At 42.5% G+C, this 19,336-nt stretch overlaps 1 protein-coding gene across 3 annotated transcripts in view; it reads right to left on the reverse strand.

Annotated features, from left to right (window-relative positions):
• NKD1 (NKD inhibitor of WNT signaling pathway 1) overlaps positions 1–19,336 on the reverse strand; it is a 99,832-nt gene that overhangs the window by 22,385 nt on the left and 58,111 nt on the right. For all 3 annotated transcript variants that reach the window (XM_058154902.1, XM_058154903.1, XM_058154905.1), the window contains one exon: positions 11,588–11,645. In XM_058154902.1, the coding sequence (XP_058010885.1) occupies positions 11,588–11,645 (58 nt within the window). The remainder of the gene's footprint in view (positions 1–11,587; positions 11,646–19,336) is intronic.

Raw genomic sequence — 19,336 nt, forward strand, 5'->3', positions numbered from 1 at the left:
ATACATACATATGTAAATAAACAGGCTGTCTAGGATAAAAGATCATTGCATCAGTCAAACCGTTCTATCATTGGAGGGGAAAATATCAAAGGACTGCATTTTTGGCTCGAGGCAAACAAATTTCGTTTTAACACGCGTTTAACCGAAATACAGAAAATTTAAGTGCTTTTAGGCTATATGCCCTTCAGCTGTCTGTCTCTATGCATATGAAGCAGCACAGGACAATTAAAGAGATGTGTTCGCATCCCACACGCACAATAGAGAAGAAATGCACTGAAAGCAACTTTAAAAGAAAAATGCAAACAATGACCAGAAAGAGTTAAAATTGGCAGCATGACAACCCAAGAAAAACCCACAAGGCAAAATGCTAAGAGTTCAGCTACGCACCGGGTGACCTTCCACCCAAATCCTTGCCAACAATATTACATTTGTCTAGGCGAGATTGCCATCTTAAATAAACGGGAGATCATCAAGGATCCTAATTTTCATCTCAAGGTGGTTCAAAACAGATCCGTTCACTTTTTTGGGGGTGGGGGGAAGAGATCTTATTTCCAGACACGTGCACCCAATGAACACAAATGCATTTGGGAGACCAAAATGCAGAGGTGAAATGCTCCCGGTTCGGACCGGATCTCCTGATCCGGTAGCGATGGCGGCGGATGGTTCGGAGAAACGGTAGCAAAAATCCCTCCCCCTCCCCCCGCCTATGCCCAGCTGAGCCTTGCGATCATCGGAGGGTTTGTTTTTTTACTTTTAAAATCATTTTTTCTTCGGCTGAATGAAAAATTGCTTCTAAATTGCTTCGGCAGAAGAGGTTGTAAAAAAATACTTTTAAAAGCCTGTGATGATCAGGCAACTCAGCTGGGATTGCCAGAAGGAAAAAAAAAACTTTGAAAGGGTTCTGACGATGCCAGCTGAGTTGCCTGATCGCCAGAACCTTTTAAAAGCATTTTTTTACAGTCTCTTCAACCAAAGAGGATGTAGAAAAAATGCTTTTAAAAGGTTCTTACGATCCCAGCTGAGCCATGCAATCATCAGAGGCTTTTATTTTACTTTTAAAAGCATTTTTTTGGCCGAAGAAAAAAATGCTTTTAAAAGTAAAAAAAAAAACAACCTCTGATGATCACGCGGCTCAGCTGGGGCAGAGGGGGACAGGGATTTTTGCTACCGGTTCTCCGAACCACCCGCCACCATCGCTACTGGATCGGGCAATCTGGTCTGAACCGGGAGCATTTCACCCCTGATTTGGGGCATAGTTAGGTCGATGTATTAAATTCTTGCTTAAATTTTGCCTTTTTGGGTGTGGGGGTTTACTGAAACCTGCCTAAGCAAACCCAATCAGTGGAGAGTTTTTACTCCCGAGTTCAAAAAGGCGGCCAGGGGTGGGTGGGAAATGAAACTATCATACTATCTAAAACTAAGTCTTTTTGTTCTCATTTTCAATTGAATGAGGACTACATCTTTGAAAATACATCTCATTTGCTTCTTCACAGGGCCTCTTTTCTCTGCTGCTAATTAGAAAGTGTGTGCCACAAATGCCGTAGCACAATGTTCCTTTTCTATCCAGAACTGGAAATGCAACAAAGGGAACGGGTCTGAGAAATATTACATTTCAAACACCGTGAAACCCTATTCTTGCATTAAAGGAGCTAATTGGTACAAGAATACTTCCAGATATCTGTTGCTGAGGTCAGTTAATTAATAACATCTATTTGTTATTAGAGAACCAGGCACAACAGAAGGGTGTGGACCAGTGGTGAAATCCAAACCGGCTTGCTAGCAGTTTGCTGGCTGTGCATGCGCGCTGTGTGCCAAACGTGCACTGTGTGCATATGCGCAGTGCGCACCAAACGCATGCACAACACACACCAAAAGGAGGCTTGGGAAGGTAAGCAGAACAGCGAGGGAGGGATCAGCTGTGCTGCACGATTTAGCGTTGCTAGAAAGCAGGATTTCCTGCTTTCTAGCAAAGCTAAACCCGCGGCACAGCTGATCATTGGAAATACTGGCTTGGAGGAACCGGTAGCTTTTTTTTTAACTACCAGTTTGCCCAAACCGGTAGCTAACTACTGGTTCGCCCAAACTGCTGGCTTTTCAAACTGTCGGTTCGCCTGAACTGGTAGCTTTTTTTTTTACTACCAGTGTGCCTGAACTGGCAGTTTTTAATCACTACCGGTTCACCTGAACCGGAGCGAACCGGTAGCATTTCACCCCTGGTGTGGATAGAGAAAGATGGTTCCATAACTGTATTCTCAATCTGCATTCTGTATTGTAGAATCTGCACTCTGTATTGAGTTGTGCCCGAAGTTATAACAACACCAACTTTTGTAGACTGTTACGTTCATGATTACAGGTAGTTCTGGACTTACAACCACTGGTGTAGTGGCTAGAAATCAGGCTAGAAATGAGAAAGTCATGAGTTCTAGTCCAACCTTAAACATAAAGGCAGCTGCGTGACCTGGAGCCAGTCCCTCTCTCTCAGCCCTAAGAAGGAGGCAATGGCCAACCACTTCTGAAAAAAATGGTCCTCATACTTAGGACCATTGCAGGAGTATCCTCCCGGTCATGTGATCAAAATTTAGGTGCTTGGCAACTGGCATGTTTGGGATGGTTGCAGCATCCCACGTGATCACTATTTAGCAGTGATCTTCCCAGCCGGCTTGTGACCAGCAAAGTCAATGAATGGAAGCCAGGTTTGCTTAATGACCATATAATTCTCTTTATAACTGCAGTGACTCGCTTAAGAACCACGGTATTAAAAAAAGGGTCATAAGATCAGGCACAGGTCATTTCATAACCGCCTTCTTAGCAGTGGGAAATTTTGGTCCCAGTTTTTGGCTGTTAGTTGAGGACTACATCAATTCGATGGAGCCGAATTTTTTTCTCCTGCAAATTCTTCAAGCAGGACAGACCTGGGTGGGGTGGGGTGGGGTGGAATTACTTCAGGTTTATTCCTGTGGTGTCATATTTCAAAAAAAAAAAAAAGACAGATTGCTTCAATTTCTCCAAAGAAGGAGAAAAAAAATATCCAATCAGGATAGGATGCCTCCTTAAAGATGGCAGTCTCTTTCCTTCTCTCCTTTGGAGAGAAGTGACCTTTGGGATTTACTGGGAATATAGGAAGTTGAGGGAGCTAGATTTTTTTTTTCCCCCTCAGAACATCCAAAACAAAAACATGATTTTCTTCGTAGGGCCTTGGCATGTTGTATGAACCCATCCGTCAGTGGCTTTGGACAAGATTGCTACTCTTAGTGAAGCCAACTGTGACTAGGTGTGCTAGGCGAACACTGCCAATGTTGAACTGTGGAAAACTCACCGCGGTGAAGCATTATGCCTCCACAAAACACCTCCACAAGACTGCTTCTTTATTCACCTCCGTGCTACCCAGAAAAATATGGCTACCATCTCCCATGGCAACCGTCTGCAGGCCGGATGGCACACTAGCCTTCAACCACCTCGTGTCCACTTGACCATTCTGTCAGCTGATCCCAACTAGCCGATTTCTGAGCCTCAACTTTCTCAAACTGAATAATGTATTTTGACTGGACGGTCAGAAGACGACAAATAGGATCATCTCAAAGAAGACATGAAGAATTAATAACGTTCTCTCTGTTTTCACTGATCATTAATTCAACCAAAGTAACCCGCATTTTAACTTTAACTCTCTTTTCCCCCCCCTTCCTTCAAACATGCTCAGGAAAGAGAAAAATTGACAGATATCGCCAAAACATATGGCAGCTCTAAACTGCTATTAGTTCGCAATTATATCACTTCAATACCAGCTCAGGCACCTAGCTTAATTCTTTGCACTAAATAGCTTGATGAATTTATATAGCAGCCATTCGTTTCTCTTTCTAATTAGTGGCCTGGCTGGTAACGTTTCATCAACAGCAGCAGCTAGATTAAATGCCATACTTAACCATCTTCACCTAACCTGCTTTGATGTTCACTTTTCCAAGCTTCAGCATACCTTTTGGATGGAGATCAGACGGCATTAAACAGAATTACTAATTAATTAAGCAAAGTTAAATTCTAAACACTGTTTGTTCTGTTAGCCAAAAGCCTCAACAGAACAGACTTTTCCCATCTCTGCTGAGATCAAAGGATGTGTGTGTGTGTGTGTGTATGTATGTATATAAATATATATTTTAGAAGGAACGGAAAATGAAAATGTTCTATCACTATGCACAGAAATGCCTTTTTAAGATTAAAAAAAAAAAAACTTCCAAATTATTGCCTCATAAAAGAAGACACATAGCTTCTGTTGGGTCTCATGACTTGGGCACCAGATGACTCCTAAGGGTGCAAAGACTCTTAAAAATGGGAAAGGAGAAAAAAAAACTCACCTCTGGGAGATCAGCAGATGGGGGCGAGGAGAAGGCAGTTTTTATAGCTCATCAAAAGGAGGTGCAAACCCAGAAATAGGTTATGGAACATGAGCTCGAGCAGCAGATGGTAAAACGCCTGGAGACTGATAGACTTTGGAGAACAGTCCCAGAAAAACGTCCCCAAATATAGGCAGGTTGAAGAAACGGGTGGAATGGGACAAAACCTAAATTTAATTTAGTTCTGCCGGCATTTAAGCTTAAATTAATGATAGGTAGCATGGTTACTTGCCAAGTACTGGGTAATCTTTCCTTGCTATCAAAACTGGAAGTGCCATACAAGTGGCACTCAAAGATTTGGGGTGTGGTGGGGGGAGGCCGTGCAGAGGGCTGGTCCTTGGGTGAAACCTTTGGTTTCAGATATCTGTTTTTGAAGATCTCCTACAACAGAGCTGCTCATTTAAACAGTTCATTCACCAATAGAGAAATGGCACTGATAGAAGAAAATATATGTCGCTCAGGGTTGAACTCTCTGAGCTGGGTGGTTATCTTGCAGACGTTTCCTTACCTAACTTGGTAACATCAACAGTGCTAAAAGGGAGTGGGGTTTTGCACTGACGTTGTTACCTAGTTGGGTAATGAAACATCTGCAAGAAAACCGCCAAGCTCAGAAAGTGTTGTGGTCCGCAAGCAGTCTGCAGAGCTGGCAGCGAAGTCGGACAGTGAGGAGGTTGGGGAGGACAATGGGCCAGTCCTGGAGACAGGGGAAGGCCCAGACGAGAGCTCTGCTTAGGAGGCAGAGATGGGACCAGGGCCATCTGGGAGTGATGCGCAGACTGGAGACTTTAGAGGCAGACAGCAGAGAGGCAGAGGAACAGGAGGAGCCTGTTCCTAGCGCACACTGCCAGAGCTGCCAGAAGGCAAGAGCAGCTAAAGCAAAAAGGACGACTCGGGAGTAAGGCCAGATTATTGGCCCCTCCCATAAAGCTTAAAAGAGCAGCAACAGGTTCTTGTCAACAAAAAGCTTTGGCACGGTGCCAAAGAAGAAAAAGGTTTGTGATAAGGCTGAAGGACTTTGTTTTGGACTTAATTTGGACTAAGCTGAGAATGAAGTACTTCTCAGCTGTTCTAATAAAATACGTTTGCTTAGGACTGATTGTGTCTGGTAATAACTACTTGGGCCAAGATCACAACAGAAAGCACCAAAGGACCGCAATAGAGAAATGGCTCACACCAGCCTACCAAAGAAACACAACAGGGTCCATATTCAGCAGTGTGTGATTGTGATAGCTTATCAGGACATACATAATGGATTTCCTAAGGTTTACCTGGGTCTGTCCCACTTTTGGCTGTGTTTAACCTTGCCTGGCCTTGTCCAGTGGTTCAGGATTTTGTTAACTCCTACTGCTAACAAAAAGGGATAGAGAAAAGTGCAATAGGGAGAGGAGATCCAGCCACACACTCAGAATAACACAAATGGCTGTTTTGTCCCTAGAGTTGCTCAGGGCTTATATAGGTTTGCAGTTTACAGATATAAGTCCTTTCTGTTCCTCAACTCCTCCATTTTTTTTTAACGTATTTCTGTTGCCATCATCATGTTTTTTTTATTTCATTTTGATTTTCGGAGGGAGGTTGTCTGGTGATCCCTTTAGGGTTGTTTCATTTTGAAGTTCCCAAGGAAAACCCACACAACACTAATTTAAATGAAGGTTGTGCGTAGGTAATATCATTAATAATGCAGACTTTGATCCCAACCAGTCTCTCGGCTAACTTAGATGTGCCACACACACAAAAAAAAAAGAGAGAAAAAGGCCCCCACATTTGCTGTGATAACAAGAGCTTTGAAAACGCCAAGATGACGGAATAATCATATCACCCTTTTCATCAAAATTGCTTCCCATGGGGAGAGCTGTCACTGTGATCTTCACATAGCTCACTGTGAAGAAATAATGCTGTGGGAGACCAATTTTGAGGTCCTCCTGGTTGCTATGAACCAACCATATAACCCATGGTCTTGCAAACCAATTTAAACATATTGTGTATAAATATGTAAAAAAAAATATGTATTGTCCTAGACAGTGGTGGGTTTCAAAAATTTTACTATCGGTTCTGTAGGTGTGGCATGGCTTGGTGGGCATGGCTTGGTGGGCGTGGCAGGGGAAGGATACTGTGAAATCTCTATTCCCACTCCACTCCAGGGGGAGGTTATTGCAAAAATCCCCATTTCCTCCTGATCAGCTGGGACTTGGGAGGCAGAGAATAGATGGGGGCAGGGCCAGTCAGAAATTTTACCACCAGTTCTCCGATCTACTCAAAATTTCTGCTACCGGTTCTCCAGAACTGGCCAGAAACCCACCTCCGGTCCTGGACTGGTGCTCTAAACATCTCCATCTCTTTCATATATATTGTATAAAATCTTATCATCAATATTCAGTGGGACTATATAAGTGATCTTCACTCTTCACTCATTCAATATATGTGCTGGACAACAAAGCCAGCTTACTGTAATATGGGTTATCAGAGTATCAGTATTTTAACTATGGAAAAAAAATATTGATGTGCTGTCTCACTTTCCACATAACCTGAAAATTATTATCATTTGTTTTTATATCATCATTCTCATGAGTTTCCACTGTAGTGAAAACTCACGCCAAAGGGGAAGATATGAAGGCACCTTAGACACCTATAAAATCTTCTCTGAGGAAAACCTGTCCATGATCTCTTTGGATATTCACTTTTAAAGACCCCTCTTCTGAAACGTACTAGATTTCAAGTAAAACCACACCTAGAGTACTGCACCCAGTTTTGATCACCACACTATAAAAAAGATGTTGAGACTCTAGAAAAAGTGCAGAGAAGAGTAACCAGGATAATTAGGGGACTGGAGACTAAAACATATGAGGAACGGTTGCAGGAATTGGATAAGTCTAGTCTAGTGAAGAGAAGGACCAGGGGAGACATGATAGCCATCTTCCAATACTTGAGGGGCTGCCACAGAGAAGAGTGGGTCAAGCTATTTTCCAAAGCACCTGAAGGCCAGACAAGGAATAATGGACAGAAACTGACCAAGGAGAGATTCAACCTAGAAATGAGGAGGAACTTTCTGACAGTGAAAACAATCCACTCGTGGAACAGAAGTTGCCTTCGGAAATTGTGGGAGCTTCATCACTGGAGGCTTTCAAGAAGAGACTGGACTGCCATCTGTAAGAAATGGTGTAGGGTCTCCTGCTTGGGTGGGGGGTTGGACTAGGTGATTTACAATGTCCTTTCCAACTCTGTTAATCTGTTAATCCTACCTCATTTTCCTAGACTGGAAATTCCAGACTTAGCCTTTTAGATCTTCCTTACTAAACAGGAGAGAGAAATCCCGATGATAGTCAGGATTTCAACACCATCCCTATTCCCCCACAAAAATAGGTTGAGATTGTTAGGAAAGGTTTTCTCCAAACCAGTTTTCCTCAGTCAGGATCTCTCTAAATGTGAGGGACCAAATTCCAAGACATCAGATTGTTCACCTAAAACAGGCCAGCTAGCTGTCTATAAAAATAATGAATGTTTCCTGATTGTCCCAAAGGTGGCTTTTTCAAGAGTCAACTTTGTTGTTCCTTGAAAATGTTTTTGCTTCTCATCCAAGAAGCTTCTTCAATCTTCAAGGAAAAACCAAGGAAGTCCAGTTGCCTCTTGAAAAAAACCACCTTCGGGACAACCATGACCTGAAGAACTAAGAATCTCCATAGATGTTTATCCATTGGCTTTAAATTTACTATCTTCTTTTTAACCCACAGACTAATAACGGTTCCATTAAAATTTAGGGGGAGGTGTGTAAAATATAAGGGGTTAAAAAAAAGGAAGTTTGACTCCAAATAAATGCTAGTTTATCTTCTTTTTTTTTTCCTTCATAGGAAAATAAAGTTGATTTGTACCATGACTATGAGGTCTGGATATGATTGAGATGAAACATCTGTTAAAGGAGAATGGGGAAGGAAAAAAAAAAACCTCCTGCCCCCCCCCACACACTAAAAATACATCTCTATTTTCCATCCCTTCTTCTCAAACTGAAAACATGTGATGAAATCCCTGAAGCGACTTCAGAACTATAAAAGTCACTTCAGTATCTGAAGCAAGTCAAGAGAAATTCCTCCATTCACGCTGAGTTTTTATGAAGAGCAGATTTTAAGAGGGAGGGAGGGAGGGGGTAGAAAGCTATAATCTGTCTAGGTAACAAAGGCTACCTTATTCTCTTGCTTGTTGAGTAAAACTGAGGGGTGGTTTTTTTCGGGGTGTGTGTGTGTGTGGTTTTTTTTTGCAGTTACCCGGAGAAAAATAAGGTTGAAACAGACAATAAGGTCCCTGACAGTTTTCAATGCTCTTCAAGCTGGCCGCAGCTCTTTCCTTTCTCCTCCCGTCTTTGGCTCTTTTCTGCCCCGTGCTTGCTGTTCGAGTTATTTGTTACAGTTGCCCCCAAGAACAATGGGGTTGTTGTGTCAGAAAACATTCAGGGCCCCCCCTCCTCCCCGGGGGCTTCCAGAATTTAACCAAGCCATATGAACATTATGAAAAGACAGCTTGCAAGTTCTTTCCTCCAATTAATTCTTGCTTTTTTCCCCCTCCCCCCTCTTTGGGGGACAGAAAAGAGGGCTCTATAAATGCACTCGTGCATGCATATAGACACCCCCTCCCCTTTTCGTAGATTCTTGACTTAGATTTTTTAAAAAATCCCGCTCACCCTCACACAGAAACTGGTGGGTTTCTGTTGTCCTTTCTCAGAAATACACAGAGCAGGGGTGAAATCCAGCAGGTTCTGAAGAACCGGTAGCAGAAATTTTGAGCAGTTCAGAGAACCGGTAGTGGAAATTTTGAGCAGTTTGGAGAACCTGATGGGACATGAAACAGCAACTCAATCCTGGGAAAGTGGAAAGTCCAAGAAAGAAACTCAAAGTAATTCCTCCTTGATTTTATTTGGTGTACAACAAGAGAGAAAGAAATACCAATGACAAGATTCTTATTATTATACCCTGAAAAATTCTTATTCTTATTATTGTACTTGACAACAATAAATGATTGTTATCTTGGTGGCATATGACCTGATCTGGAATCCTTTTTAAATCATATTCTGAAACCAATCTTAATAGATCCTTTTAGTAGTTATGAAACCTGATTATCTTTCCAGATCTACCTTCGTAAACACTGCAACTTGGAATACTGCATCCAGTTTTGGTTGCCATGATGTAAAAAAGATGTGGAGACTCTAGAAAGAGTGCAGAGAAGAGCAACAAAGAGGATTAGGGGGCTGGAGGCTAAAACATATGACGAACGGTTGCAGGAACTGGGTATGTCTAGTTTAATGGAAAGAAGTACTAGGGGAAACATGATAGCAGTCTTCCAATATCTCAGAGCCTGCCCCAAAGAAGAGGGAGTCAACTATTCTCCAAAGCACCTGAAGGCAGGACAAGAAGCAATGGGTGGAAACTAATCAAGGAGAGAAGCAACTTAGAACTAAGGAGAAATTTCCTGACAGTTAGAACAATTGATCAGTGGAACAACTTGCCTCCAGAAGTTGTAAATGCTCCAACACTGGAAGTTTTTAAGATGTTGGATAACCATTTGTCTGAAGTGGTGTAGGGTTTCCTGTCTAAGCAGGGGGTTGGACTAGAAGACCTCCAAGGTCCCTAATTCTATTCTAAATATAGGGTATACTCAAGCCTCCAGTTGAAATGTTCTTCTAATTCTGAGAAGGTAATCATGATCAAATCGAGACTAAAAGTGAATGAGTCCAAGAGCCTTAACTCTGTGGGATAAAAATAGATACCCCCCTTTTTTAAAAAAATAGTTGTCCCAAAAGTACTAGGATTTCCAAGGCTAAAAAAAAAAAATCAAACCAGACAGAAGTTAAATTAGGCAATGATAGTCAAGAGTGTTTCTATCTTCCTGCTGCAAGATAAACAAAATAACTCTTGTCGAATCTCAAAACTGAGTCAACAACCTGTCCTTGTGGCTTAGAGCTTTGATGTTGGTTTTTGTTCTTCCCACAATTTTTTTTTCTTTTAAAAAAAGGACTCGTGCAACAGTCCTTTCACCAAAAGACAATCTTAATCCCAGAATCCAGAGCCTTTCGCTGTTGACCGGTTAAGCCAGTGAAGAAGAAAAGGATTTGATTAAGCCTTGCAATGCAACCTTGGAAATTAAATCCAGTATCTTTTTTGGAGGGGGGACTTAAGTAGAGAAGGTTTTTTTTATTAGCATTTTGGCTGCTGGTGCTTACTGCGGGTAACTCCATAAAGTGCGGGAAGCAATAGATCCAATTTGGAACAAAATCACTGAATTCTACTGCTTATCTAATGGGGGCTTTGTCAGATCCTTGTCCTTCTTCTATATCTTCTCAGATGAAGCATCAGTAGGTCACCAGATGTTCTAAATGTTTGGGGAGCATAAGAAGGCAAGAAGTACACAGGTCCATCAAGAGCAGCTCAGTCCTCCGCTAGAACATCAGATTAATAGGGTTGGAAGCAGTGGTGAAATCTAAACCAGTTTGTCAACAGTTTGTTGGCCGCGCCTGCGTGCCACGCGCCAAGTGCCTGCTGTGTACGCACATCTGCAGTACGAACCAAAAGGAAACTTGGGAAGGTAAGTAGAAAGCGAGGGGGGGAAATCAGCTGTGACACGCGAGCTTGGGAACCTTTTTTTAAACTTTTTAAAAGCATTTTTTACTACTGATCGATTGGTAGATGGAGTGGTGCAATCAATCTGCAAACACCCACTCCATCTACCAATCAAGATGCAACCATACAGCCAACCAACCCGCTCACAGCAACACTCCTCACCAGTATTTATAGAGAGACGGCAGCTCTGACCACGCTTTGCTCGCACAAGCACGAAGCCGAAGACACCAGCCTGAAGATGATGAGTGAGACCTCGTCTGGAAGTATTTAGGGCAACGTTTCAATGAGATCTCACTCGTCAACTTCAGATCTTCAGATCTCACTCAGTGAGATCTCATCGAAACGTTGCCTAAATACTTCCAATCTTACACGGGAAAAGACCCGAACATACCAAAACCTGCATACATATACCTGTGAAAACGTACGAAAATATATATATGTATGTATATGTATGTATATATATATATATATATATATATATATATATAGGTCTTTGGTTAGAAAGAAAACAAATATACACACACACACACACACATACATAAATGCATATAAAAATTAAGAGAGACAATGTTTGCTTTTTTTATGTATATATAAAAAAATCACCTTCGAGATGAAAATGTTCGTTCTCAAGCGCCTCCCTGAAAATTTCACCAGCTGCCTCCTGTATGGGGAAAGAAGAAAAAAAAGATGTCTGTTAAGATGTCTGTTATTAAAAAAAAAATTAAATTAATTTGGCACTCACATTAATCAAGCAAAAAACCAGCACCCGGTAAAAAGTCAACACTGTGTCTCTATAAAACTACAGGCACTAGGCTTCCACAACCATCAAAAGTGACGATGGCACTGGAAAAAGTGACTTAGAGCCCAGTCCTTGCACTTACAACTGGTACTGCCTCCTCACCGTCACAGAATTCAGGCACTTGGCAACCGGAATATATGTACAAACAAGGCAGGTGTGCCGGATCACATGACTACCTTCTAGAACCTTCCCAACAAAGTCTATGAGGGAAGCCAGAATAGAATAGAGTAAGAGTACAGTAGAATAATGAATAGAATAGAATAGAATAGAATAGAATAGAATAGAATAGAATAATGAATAGAATAGAATAGAATAGAATAATGAATAAAATAGAATAGAATAATGAATAGAATAGAATAGAATAGAATAATGAATAGAATAGAATAGAATAGAATAATGAATAGAATAGAATAGAATAATGAATAGAATAGAATAGAATAGAATAGAATAGAATAGAATAGAATAGAGTAGAATAATAGAATAGAATAGCTTTATTGTCACTCTGAATGTACACTAATCAGCATACATTAAAATGAAATTACATTGCATATCACTGCGTGATTCACTTAACAATTGCAGTGCTTCGTTTAACAACCGTGGCAGAAAACACCATCATAAACGTGGCCTCAACTCACTTAACCACTGGCTCAGCAGTGGAAAGTGTGGTTGTGGGTCCAAGTGTGGCTGTATGTTGACGACTACAACTTAAATATCTGTACATATTTAAGCCTACATGCTAACCTAATGTTTACGTCATGGGGTAAGATGATGGTGGTGGCCACCCAATTCCAATGGAGTCCTTCTTTCTGTTTTTACCTCACAACTCTGAGAGGTAGATATGTATCTGGTCCAAATTCATCCAGGTGGTTTCTAAGGTTGAATGGAGATTCAGCCTGGATCTCCAGTCCCAATTCTGAACCCTGACATGTGTGCTTTGAAAAATTAGCATCTTTGCCCGGACATTTTGTAAATACAATTCCAAAATTGAGCATTAAAACCAGCCCCTTTTAAGGCTTTACTGAGCCTTAAAACCAGTAAAGATGTATTTTTTTTAACAAACGGTTTTTTTTTAATACACCTGTACAGTACATTTTTATAGGGCCATGACCTTTTAAAAATTGTAAACAATTCATTTACTCCTTTTAAAATCACGACCGCATTGGTAATGTATGGTAATAATATGGAGTAAAGTAGCATGGTAATTTGGGAAAAAATAAAAGAGCTTCTAAAGGGGAATAAAAATATATATTTTCCCCCAATTTCTCTCCCTTTTTAAAAAAAAAAAAATACACATGCTCCCCTCAGCCCCCGAGTAGTCATTTGTGTTTATCATTCCCCATTTCTGTACTCATTAGTTATTTGTTTAACTGAGCTGATAATTATTGACAATTCAGGCTTCGCTTCTTAAATTTCCTCTCCTCAGGGTGGTTATTATAACGAGGACTTCCAAATAGCTGTTTTGTTGACTTCTGCAAGAGCATCAATACGCTTATTAATAGCCTATTAACCAAATGTTCTTTTCTAAAACCGACCATGCTAATCTTTGTGCCTTTCAGAGACACCGCTGGGTAACTGGAGTGCATCAGCTGTCAATTAAAATTTTGCTCTCTGTGGTGCCTGTATGATTATGCCATGCATCATCTCAGACAGACTGGCATTTCTTTCATAGACCTGTGTGTGTGCAAACAGACAGAATTTGTCCTCCTCCTCTTATTTTTTCTTCTCTTCTGCTTCTTCTCCTTCTCCTTCTTCTCCTCCTCCTTCTACTACTACTACTTCTTCTCCTTCTCCTCCTCCCTCTTCTCCCCCTCCTTCTCCTCCTCTTTCACTTCTACTGCTTCTTTTCTCCTTCTTCTTCCCTTCCTCTCCTCCTTCCACTTCCACTTCTCCCTCTTTCCTTCTTTCTCCTCCTCCTCCCCTCCTCCTCTTTCCTCTTCTCCCCCTCCTCCCCCTCCTCTTTCGCTTCTACTGTTTCTTTTCTCCTTCTCCTCTTTCTCCTTCTTCTCCTTTCTCTCCTCCTCCCTCTTCTCCCCTCGCCCACCTCCTCCTCCTCTAGATGTTCAGACTGGATTGCCAGATGTTCAAATTGTTGTTGATGTTATTGATGATGATGATGATGATTCCAAGAACCAAGGAAGAAAGACTCACTTCTCCAGGCAAAGTGATATAAGTACACCCTTACTATTGCTTTTAAAACAGCCCCAGAGAGAAAACATCATCCACTTTGCAAAGGTAACCCTGGATCAGATTCCAAGGAGAAAATAATCACATAGATTTTCCATTAAAATCAAGGGAAGGGGGCTAAGGGTCACCAAGCTCCCTTTAGGACAGAGGTCGGCAACCTTAAACACTCGAAGAGCCACAAAAGTCCTAATCGGAAGTCCCCATTCAATTCTGGAGCTGACCAGAAATCCGGTTCCCCCATCATAGTCTCCTCCTAGTGGGGCATCCTTTTTCCTCTACCTGTCCTAACCGAAAGCCCTATCAATTGTGACGCCGACCAGCAACAGGGAGCTGCAGCAGAGGGATGAAAGAGCCACATGTGGCTCCAGGGCCGCAGGTTGCTGACTCCTACTTTAGGAAGCCAGGTATCAGTTCTGAAAGAGGGGTAAAAAAATGATTGTAATTGCCACCACAGTTCCACTCTAAGGATGTTGGATTAAAATCTGCTGAATTTTGAGACAGGAAATTAGAAATTGTAATCCAATACCCCTGGAGCAATGTTTGTCAAACTCGACAACTTTTTAAGATGTCTGGACCTCAGCTCCCAGAATTCTCCAGCCATTCGGCTGAGGATTTCTGGGAGTTGAAATCCACAAATCTGAAACTGGCCAAGGTTGACAAACTCTACTAACCTGGAGAATAATTGGAGAAGGAAAACTCCACCTAACAATAACCAGATCTCCATTCTAATTTGGAAAAAGAGTGCAGTGCATTTATTTTGAAGTTAAGAATACATTTATTTCACCTTTCACTTGCCTTAAGAGAACAGTAATTGTGAGAAGTCCCTGTTCCTCCTAAGCTAGCAACAGGAGGCTACAGCATCTTTTCTTAAAAAGCAGCTTAAACCCAGGGGAATTTTTATTTTAGCAAAAAAATGACAGCTAAGGAAAGAAGTGTCATCAATGTGAAAAAATGAGCACATCACCAACAGAGATATTGTGTGTATATATACAGTGTGTATATATATACACATATATACAGTGTGCGTGTAAGTGTGTGTGCGGATGCGCATATATATATATATATATATATGTGTAGGTCTTTGGTTATTCGGGTTTTCTCCCGTGTAAGATTGGAAGTGTCTTGGCGACGTTTCGACGAAGTCTCATTCGTCATCTTCAGGCTTCAGCTTCGTGCTTCTGGGAGCAATGTGTGATCGCAGCTGTTTCTTCCTTTTAACTGCTAGTGGGGGTTTGAACTGATTGGGTGGGAGCTTGGCTGTGCTCTGATTGGATGGGGTTTTTTCTGTGCTCTGATTGGCTGGGGGGGTGTCCTGTGTTGGTGGGGGCTTGGTTGTGCTCAGTCTAGTCTGTGCTGCAGGGGGATTTGAGCTGGTGAGCTGCATAGCTGTTGTTTGGCTTTGTGGTCGTGCTACATCTTCATAGTGGGTGTCAGTCTGCTGCATGAATGGATTGGAGGGGTTTGAAATGGCTAATGTTGCAGCTGCGGTCTGGCTTCTGGTCCTTGGTCATGCTTCATGATCAGTGTGGGTTTGGGTCTGCTTTCTGGGTGGATGTGCGGTGGTGACATCCTGTGTGGACCTTGTGAGTGTGGGTCTGGTGTCATTCCTCGTGTTAGGGACTCGTTTGTCAATAAGGGCGGGTTTCCAAATGGCTGGTAGGCGGGAGGTGTCATCTCGTTTGTTCATGCTGTGTGGGCGTTTTTCTATCTCAATGGCTTCTCTGATAGAATGAGGCTTCGTCGAAACGTCGCCAAGACACTTCCAATCTTACACGGAGAAAACCCGAACAACCAAAGACCTATATACAAACACCCGTGAAAACCTCAGAAAACAAATATATATATATATATATATATATGGCGTGGTCTAGAGGTGGCGGGAAGGATACTGCAAAATCTCCATTCCCTCCCCACTCTGCGGCCAGCCACAGGTGGTATTTTCTGGTTCTCTGAACTATTCAAAATTTCTGCTACCGGTTCTCCAGAACCTGTCAGAACTATGACTATCATTAAGTGTTGTACCTTTTGATTCCTGACGAACGTATCTCTTCTTTTATGTACACTGAGAGCCTATGCACCGAAGACAGATTCCTTGTGTGTCCAATCACACTTGACCAATAAAAAATTCTATTCTGTTCTGTTCTATTCTTGTTCCATTCTTGTTCCATTCCATTCCATTCCATTCCATTCCATTCCATTCCATTCCATTCCATTCCATTCCATTCTATTCTATTCTATTCTATTCTATTCTATTCTATTCTATTCTATTCTAACCTGCTGAATAGCACCCCTGCTTATGACCCTTGGTACTCAGCCTTTTATTCCAAATATCTCAAGATTGGAAGCCATTGATCCGTGTTTTCTCTCCTCCTATCACCGCTACGATGAGGCAGATTGTGGTAGAACTAATGACTGGCTTCACCCATCCTGTGAACCTCTCATAAGGTTGGCTTGATCTGGGCTTAGCACCAGAGAGAGAAATGACTGGAGATGTAGCTGCTCGCTGGGGGGAAAAAGACTTGTGTCTGTTTTTTACAACTAAGTGCTCCGGTGAAGAGCAGATGGGATGTTCTGATGGGAGGAGCCGCAGGGAACATGAGAGAAGACCACAACTGTTCTAAGCCTTTTCCTGGCAGCCTTCACCTCCCCCCCCTACCCCAGTTCTCTCAGTCCTAATCCAGGCTGCCTCCCAATAGGTGCTCTCTACCAAGATGAGAAGGCAGGCTGTGGTTTTTATCCTGGTCAACTGTCACTGCAAATAAATAAACCTTCCCTAGGCAAATGAGAAATCCCAGTTTACCTCCATAACCAAAACACAGGTGTAGGACTTTTACTAGGGAACTAATACAACTCTATAAATCTGTCAACGGAAGGTGTGGGAAGAACAGATGGCTGACATTTGCTCAAAGACGGGTCCTGGCCTTCTCTGGGTCTCCTTTCCCACCCAGAATTGCCAGTATGTCAACTCTTCCTTCCTTCCTTCCTTCCTTCCCTTTCTTTCTTTTCTTTCTCTCTCTCTTTTCCTTCCTTCCTTCCTTCCTCTTTCTTTCTTCCCTCCCTCCCTTCTCTTTCACCCTTCCCTTCCCCCTTTTCTTTCACCCTTCCCTTCCCCCTTTTCTTTCCTCCTCCTTTCTTTTCCTTTCTTGGATTTCAGAGGATTAAACAATTTGGAAATATAAAATGAGGAGGAGGGAATGCCTAAGGAAGGAGAGGGAGGGAGTGAGGGGGAAGGAAAGGGAGGGAGGGAGGGAGGGAGGAAGTTAGGAAGGAAGGAAGGAAGGAAGGAAGGAAGGAAGGAAGGAAGGAAGGAAGGAAGGGGGAGGGAGGGAGGGGGAAGGAAGGAAGGAAGGAGAGGGAGGAAAGGAAGAAGGAAGGGAGGAAGGAAGGAAAGAAGGAAGGAAGGAAAGGGAGGGAGGGAGGGAGGGGAAGGAAAGGAAGGAAGGAAGGAAGGAAGGAAGGAAGGAAGGAAGGAAGGAAGGAAGGAAGGAAGGAAGGAAGGGGAAAAAAAATCTACCCCAACACAGTATGAATAGGGACGTCATTTGAAAGATAAAAGGTCTCCTCCACAGCCAGTCAGAGTCCTTTGTACCTCCACCTAGAACTAAAAAACTCACGTCTGTCGCTCTGAAAAGACACTACAGGTCAACAATTCTAGAAGACATCAACCAAGAGCTTGATTTTGAAGGCCAGAGTGGTTGTCAAGCGTTGGATTAAGGGCAGAGGTCACACAGGTTCAGGTCACCTTCAGAGGTGGACGTTCACTAGGACAGGGGTCCCCAACCTTGGCAACTTTAAGCCTGGTGGACTTCAACTCCCAGAATTCCCCAGCCAGCTTTGCTGGCTGGGGTATTCTGGGAGTTGAAGTCCTCCAGGCTTAAAGTTGCCAAGGTTGAAGACTTTGGACCAGGTCAACCTGTTTAAATGAACACCCCTTCCCTATCAACTTTTGGGATGCTTCCATCAGAGTCTTGCCGCAGTAACATTGCTACGTCAGGCAACAGCTCCACAAAAATCCAAAACACACACACACACACGGAGCACACCCACGTTCAGAAATGCTACCAGGGACCAGTCTTCTCTGTGAATTTCCTTAAAAGCAACCACATCAAAGCCCCAGGATTTTGCCAACCCCAATTCCCCTATTCTCCCACTTTTTAAAACCAAGGCTTCCTACTCGAAAATTTAATATCTTTGCACAGTCTCCCCACTCTGTGTGTATTTTCCCTCAACAGCCTTCTCTTTTTTTTTTGTCTGCAACTTTGTTCTCTTAAAAGCTAACAGATGTTTAATGCCACGAAGAGGAGGAAGGGGGGGGGGAGAAAAACCCGTGCCTGCATAACTCATTAAAGCTTATATATTCCAAGAATTCTTGTAATTCAGGAACCACTGGAGGTCTGACTAGGGTGGGAGGGAGGGGAGAGAGAGAGAGAGAGAAAAAGGAGGGAGACCTAGAGAGAAAAAGGCCCCAAAATGCAGCCTGAAAGAACGTTAAAAAATAGTTTGATTTGGCAAGGAAAACGACCGATAATTCTTCAACCAGGTTATGCAGTTCCCTTCCAACTATGTCATGTAATTCAGATAAAGTCCTCGCCGTACGACCACAAGTGACGCCCCCCCCTCAAATTCCTGTTACTAAGCGAGACCGTGGTTAAAGTGACCTTTCTTGCCACAGTGGTTAAGGGAATGGCTGCCGTTGTTAAGTCAGCAAGGCGGTCGCTAAATAGAATCTGGCTTCCCCCTTGACTTTGCTCGTCAGAAGGTCACAAAAGGGGATTACGTGACTCTGGGACACTGCAACCGTCATAAATATGAGTCAGTTGCCCTTAGGACCTTACAGGAGCTTAGAGGCACATGTTTAATCAAACTTTATATTCCTTCCTTTTACTTCTAAACCTAAGTATGGTTTATGACATTATACATTTCCTTTGACAAAAATGTTTATCCTTCTCTTAACAGAATTCATGAACCTATGACTATCACAGGGAGAAAACAATAGATCATAGCTTAGTGTAAATAAAGGCAGTCCTTTGCAACTTCTTCAAGGAACCATGGTTTAGCATAATCCATGAATCCCAATCTATGCTCCTAAAAGGCAGGTTCTCCACTGCACGTCCCCAGCGCCCATCTTTTCCATATCTATTTTCACCCAAAGCTTTTACCCTTATAGATTAACATTTTTGGAAGGGACCTTGGAGGTCTTCTAGTCCAACCCCCTGTCTATGGCAGGTGATTGTGTACCATTCCAGACTTTTCTTTGGGCTTGATGGGATGGATACACGTGATCATAGAAACAATAACGGAATAACAGAGTTGGAAAGGGCCCCAGAGGTCCTCCAGTCCAACCCCCACCCCCATCCAAGCAGGAAATC

Source organism: Ahaetulla prasina, chromosome 12 (assembly GCF_028640845.1).
Source record: "Ahaetulla prasina isolate Xishuangbanna chromosome 12, ASM2864084v1, whole genome shotgun sequence".
In the NCBI taxonomy this organism is placed as follows: Eukaryota; Metazoa; Chordata; class Lepidosauria; order Squamata; family Colubridae; genus Ahaetulla; species Ahaetulla prasina.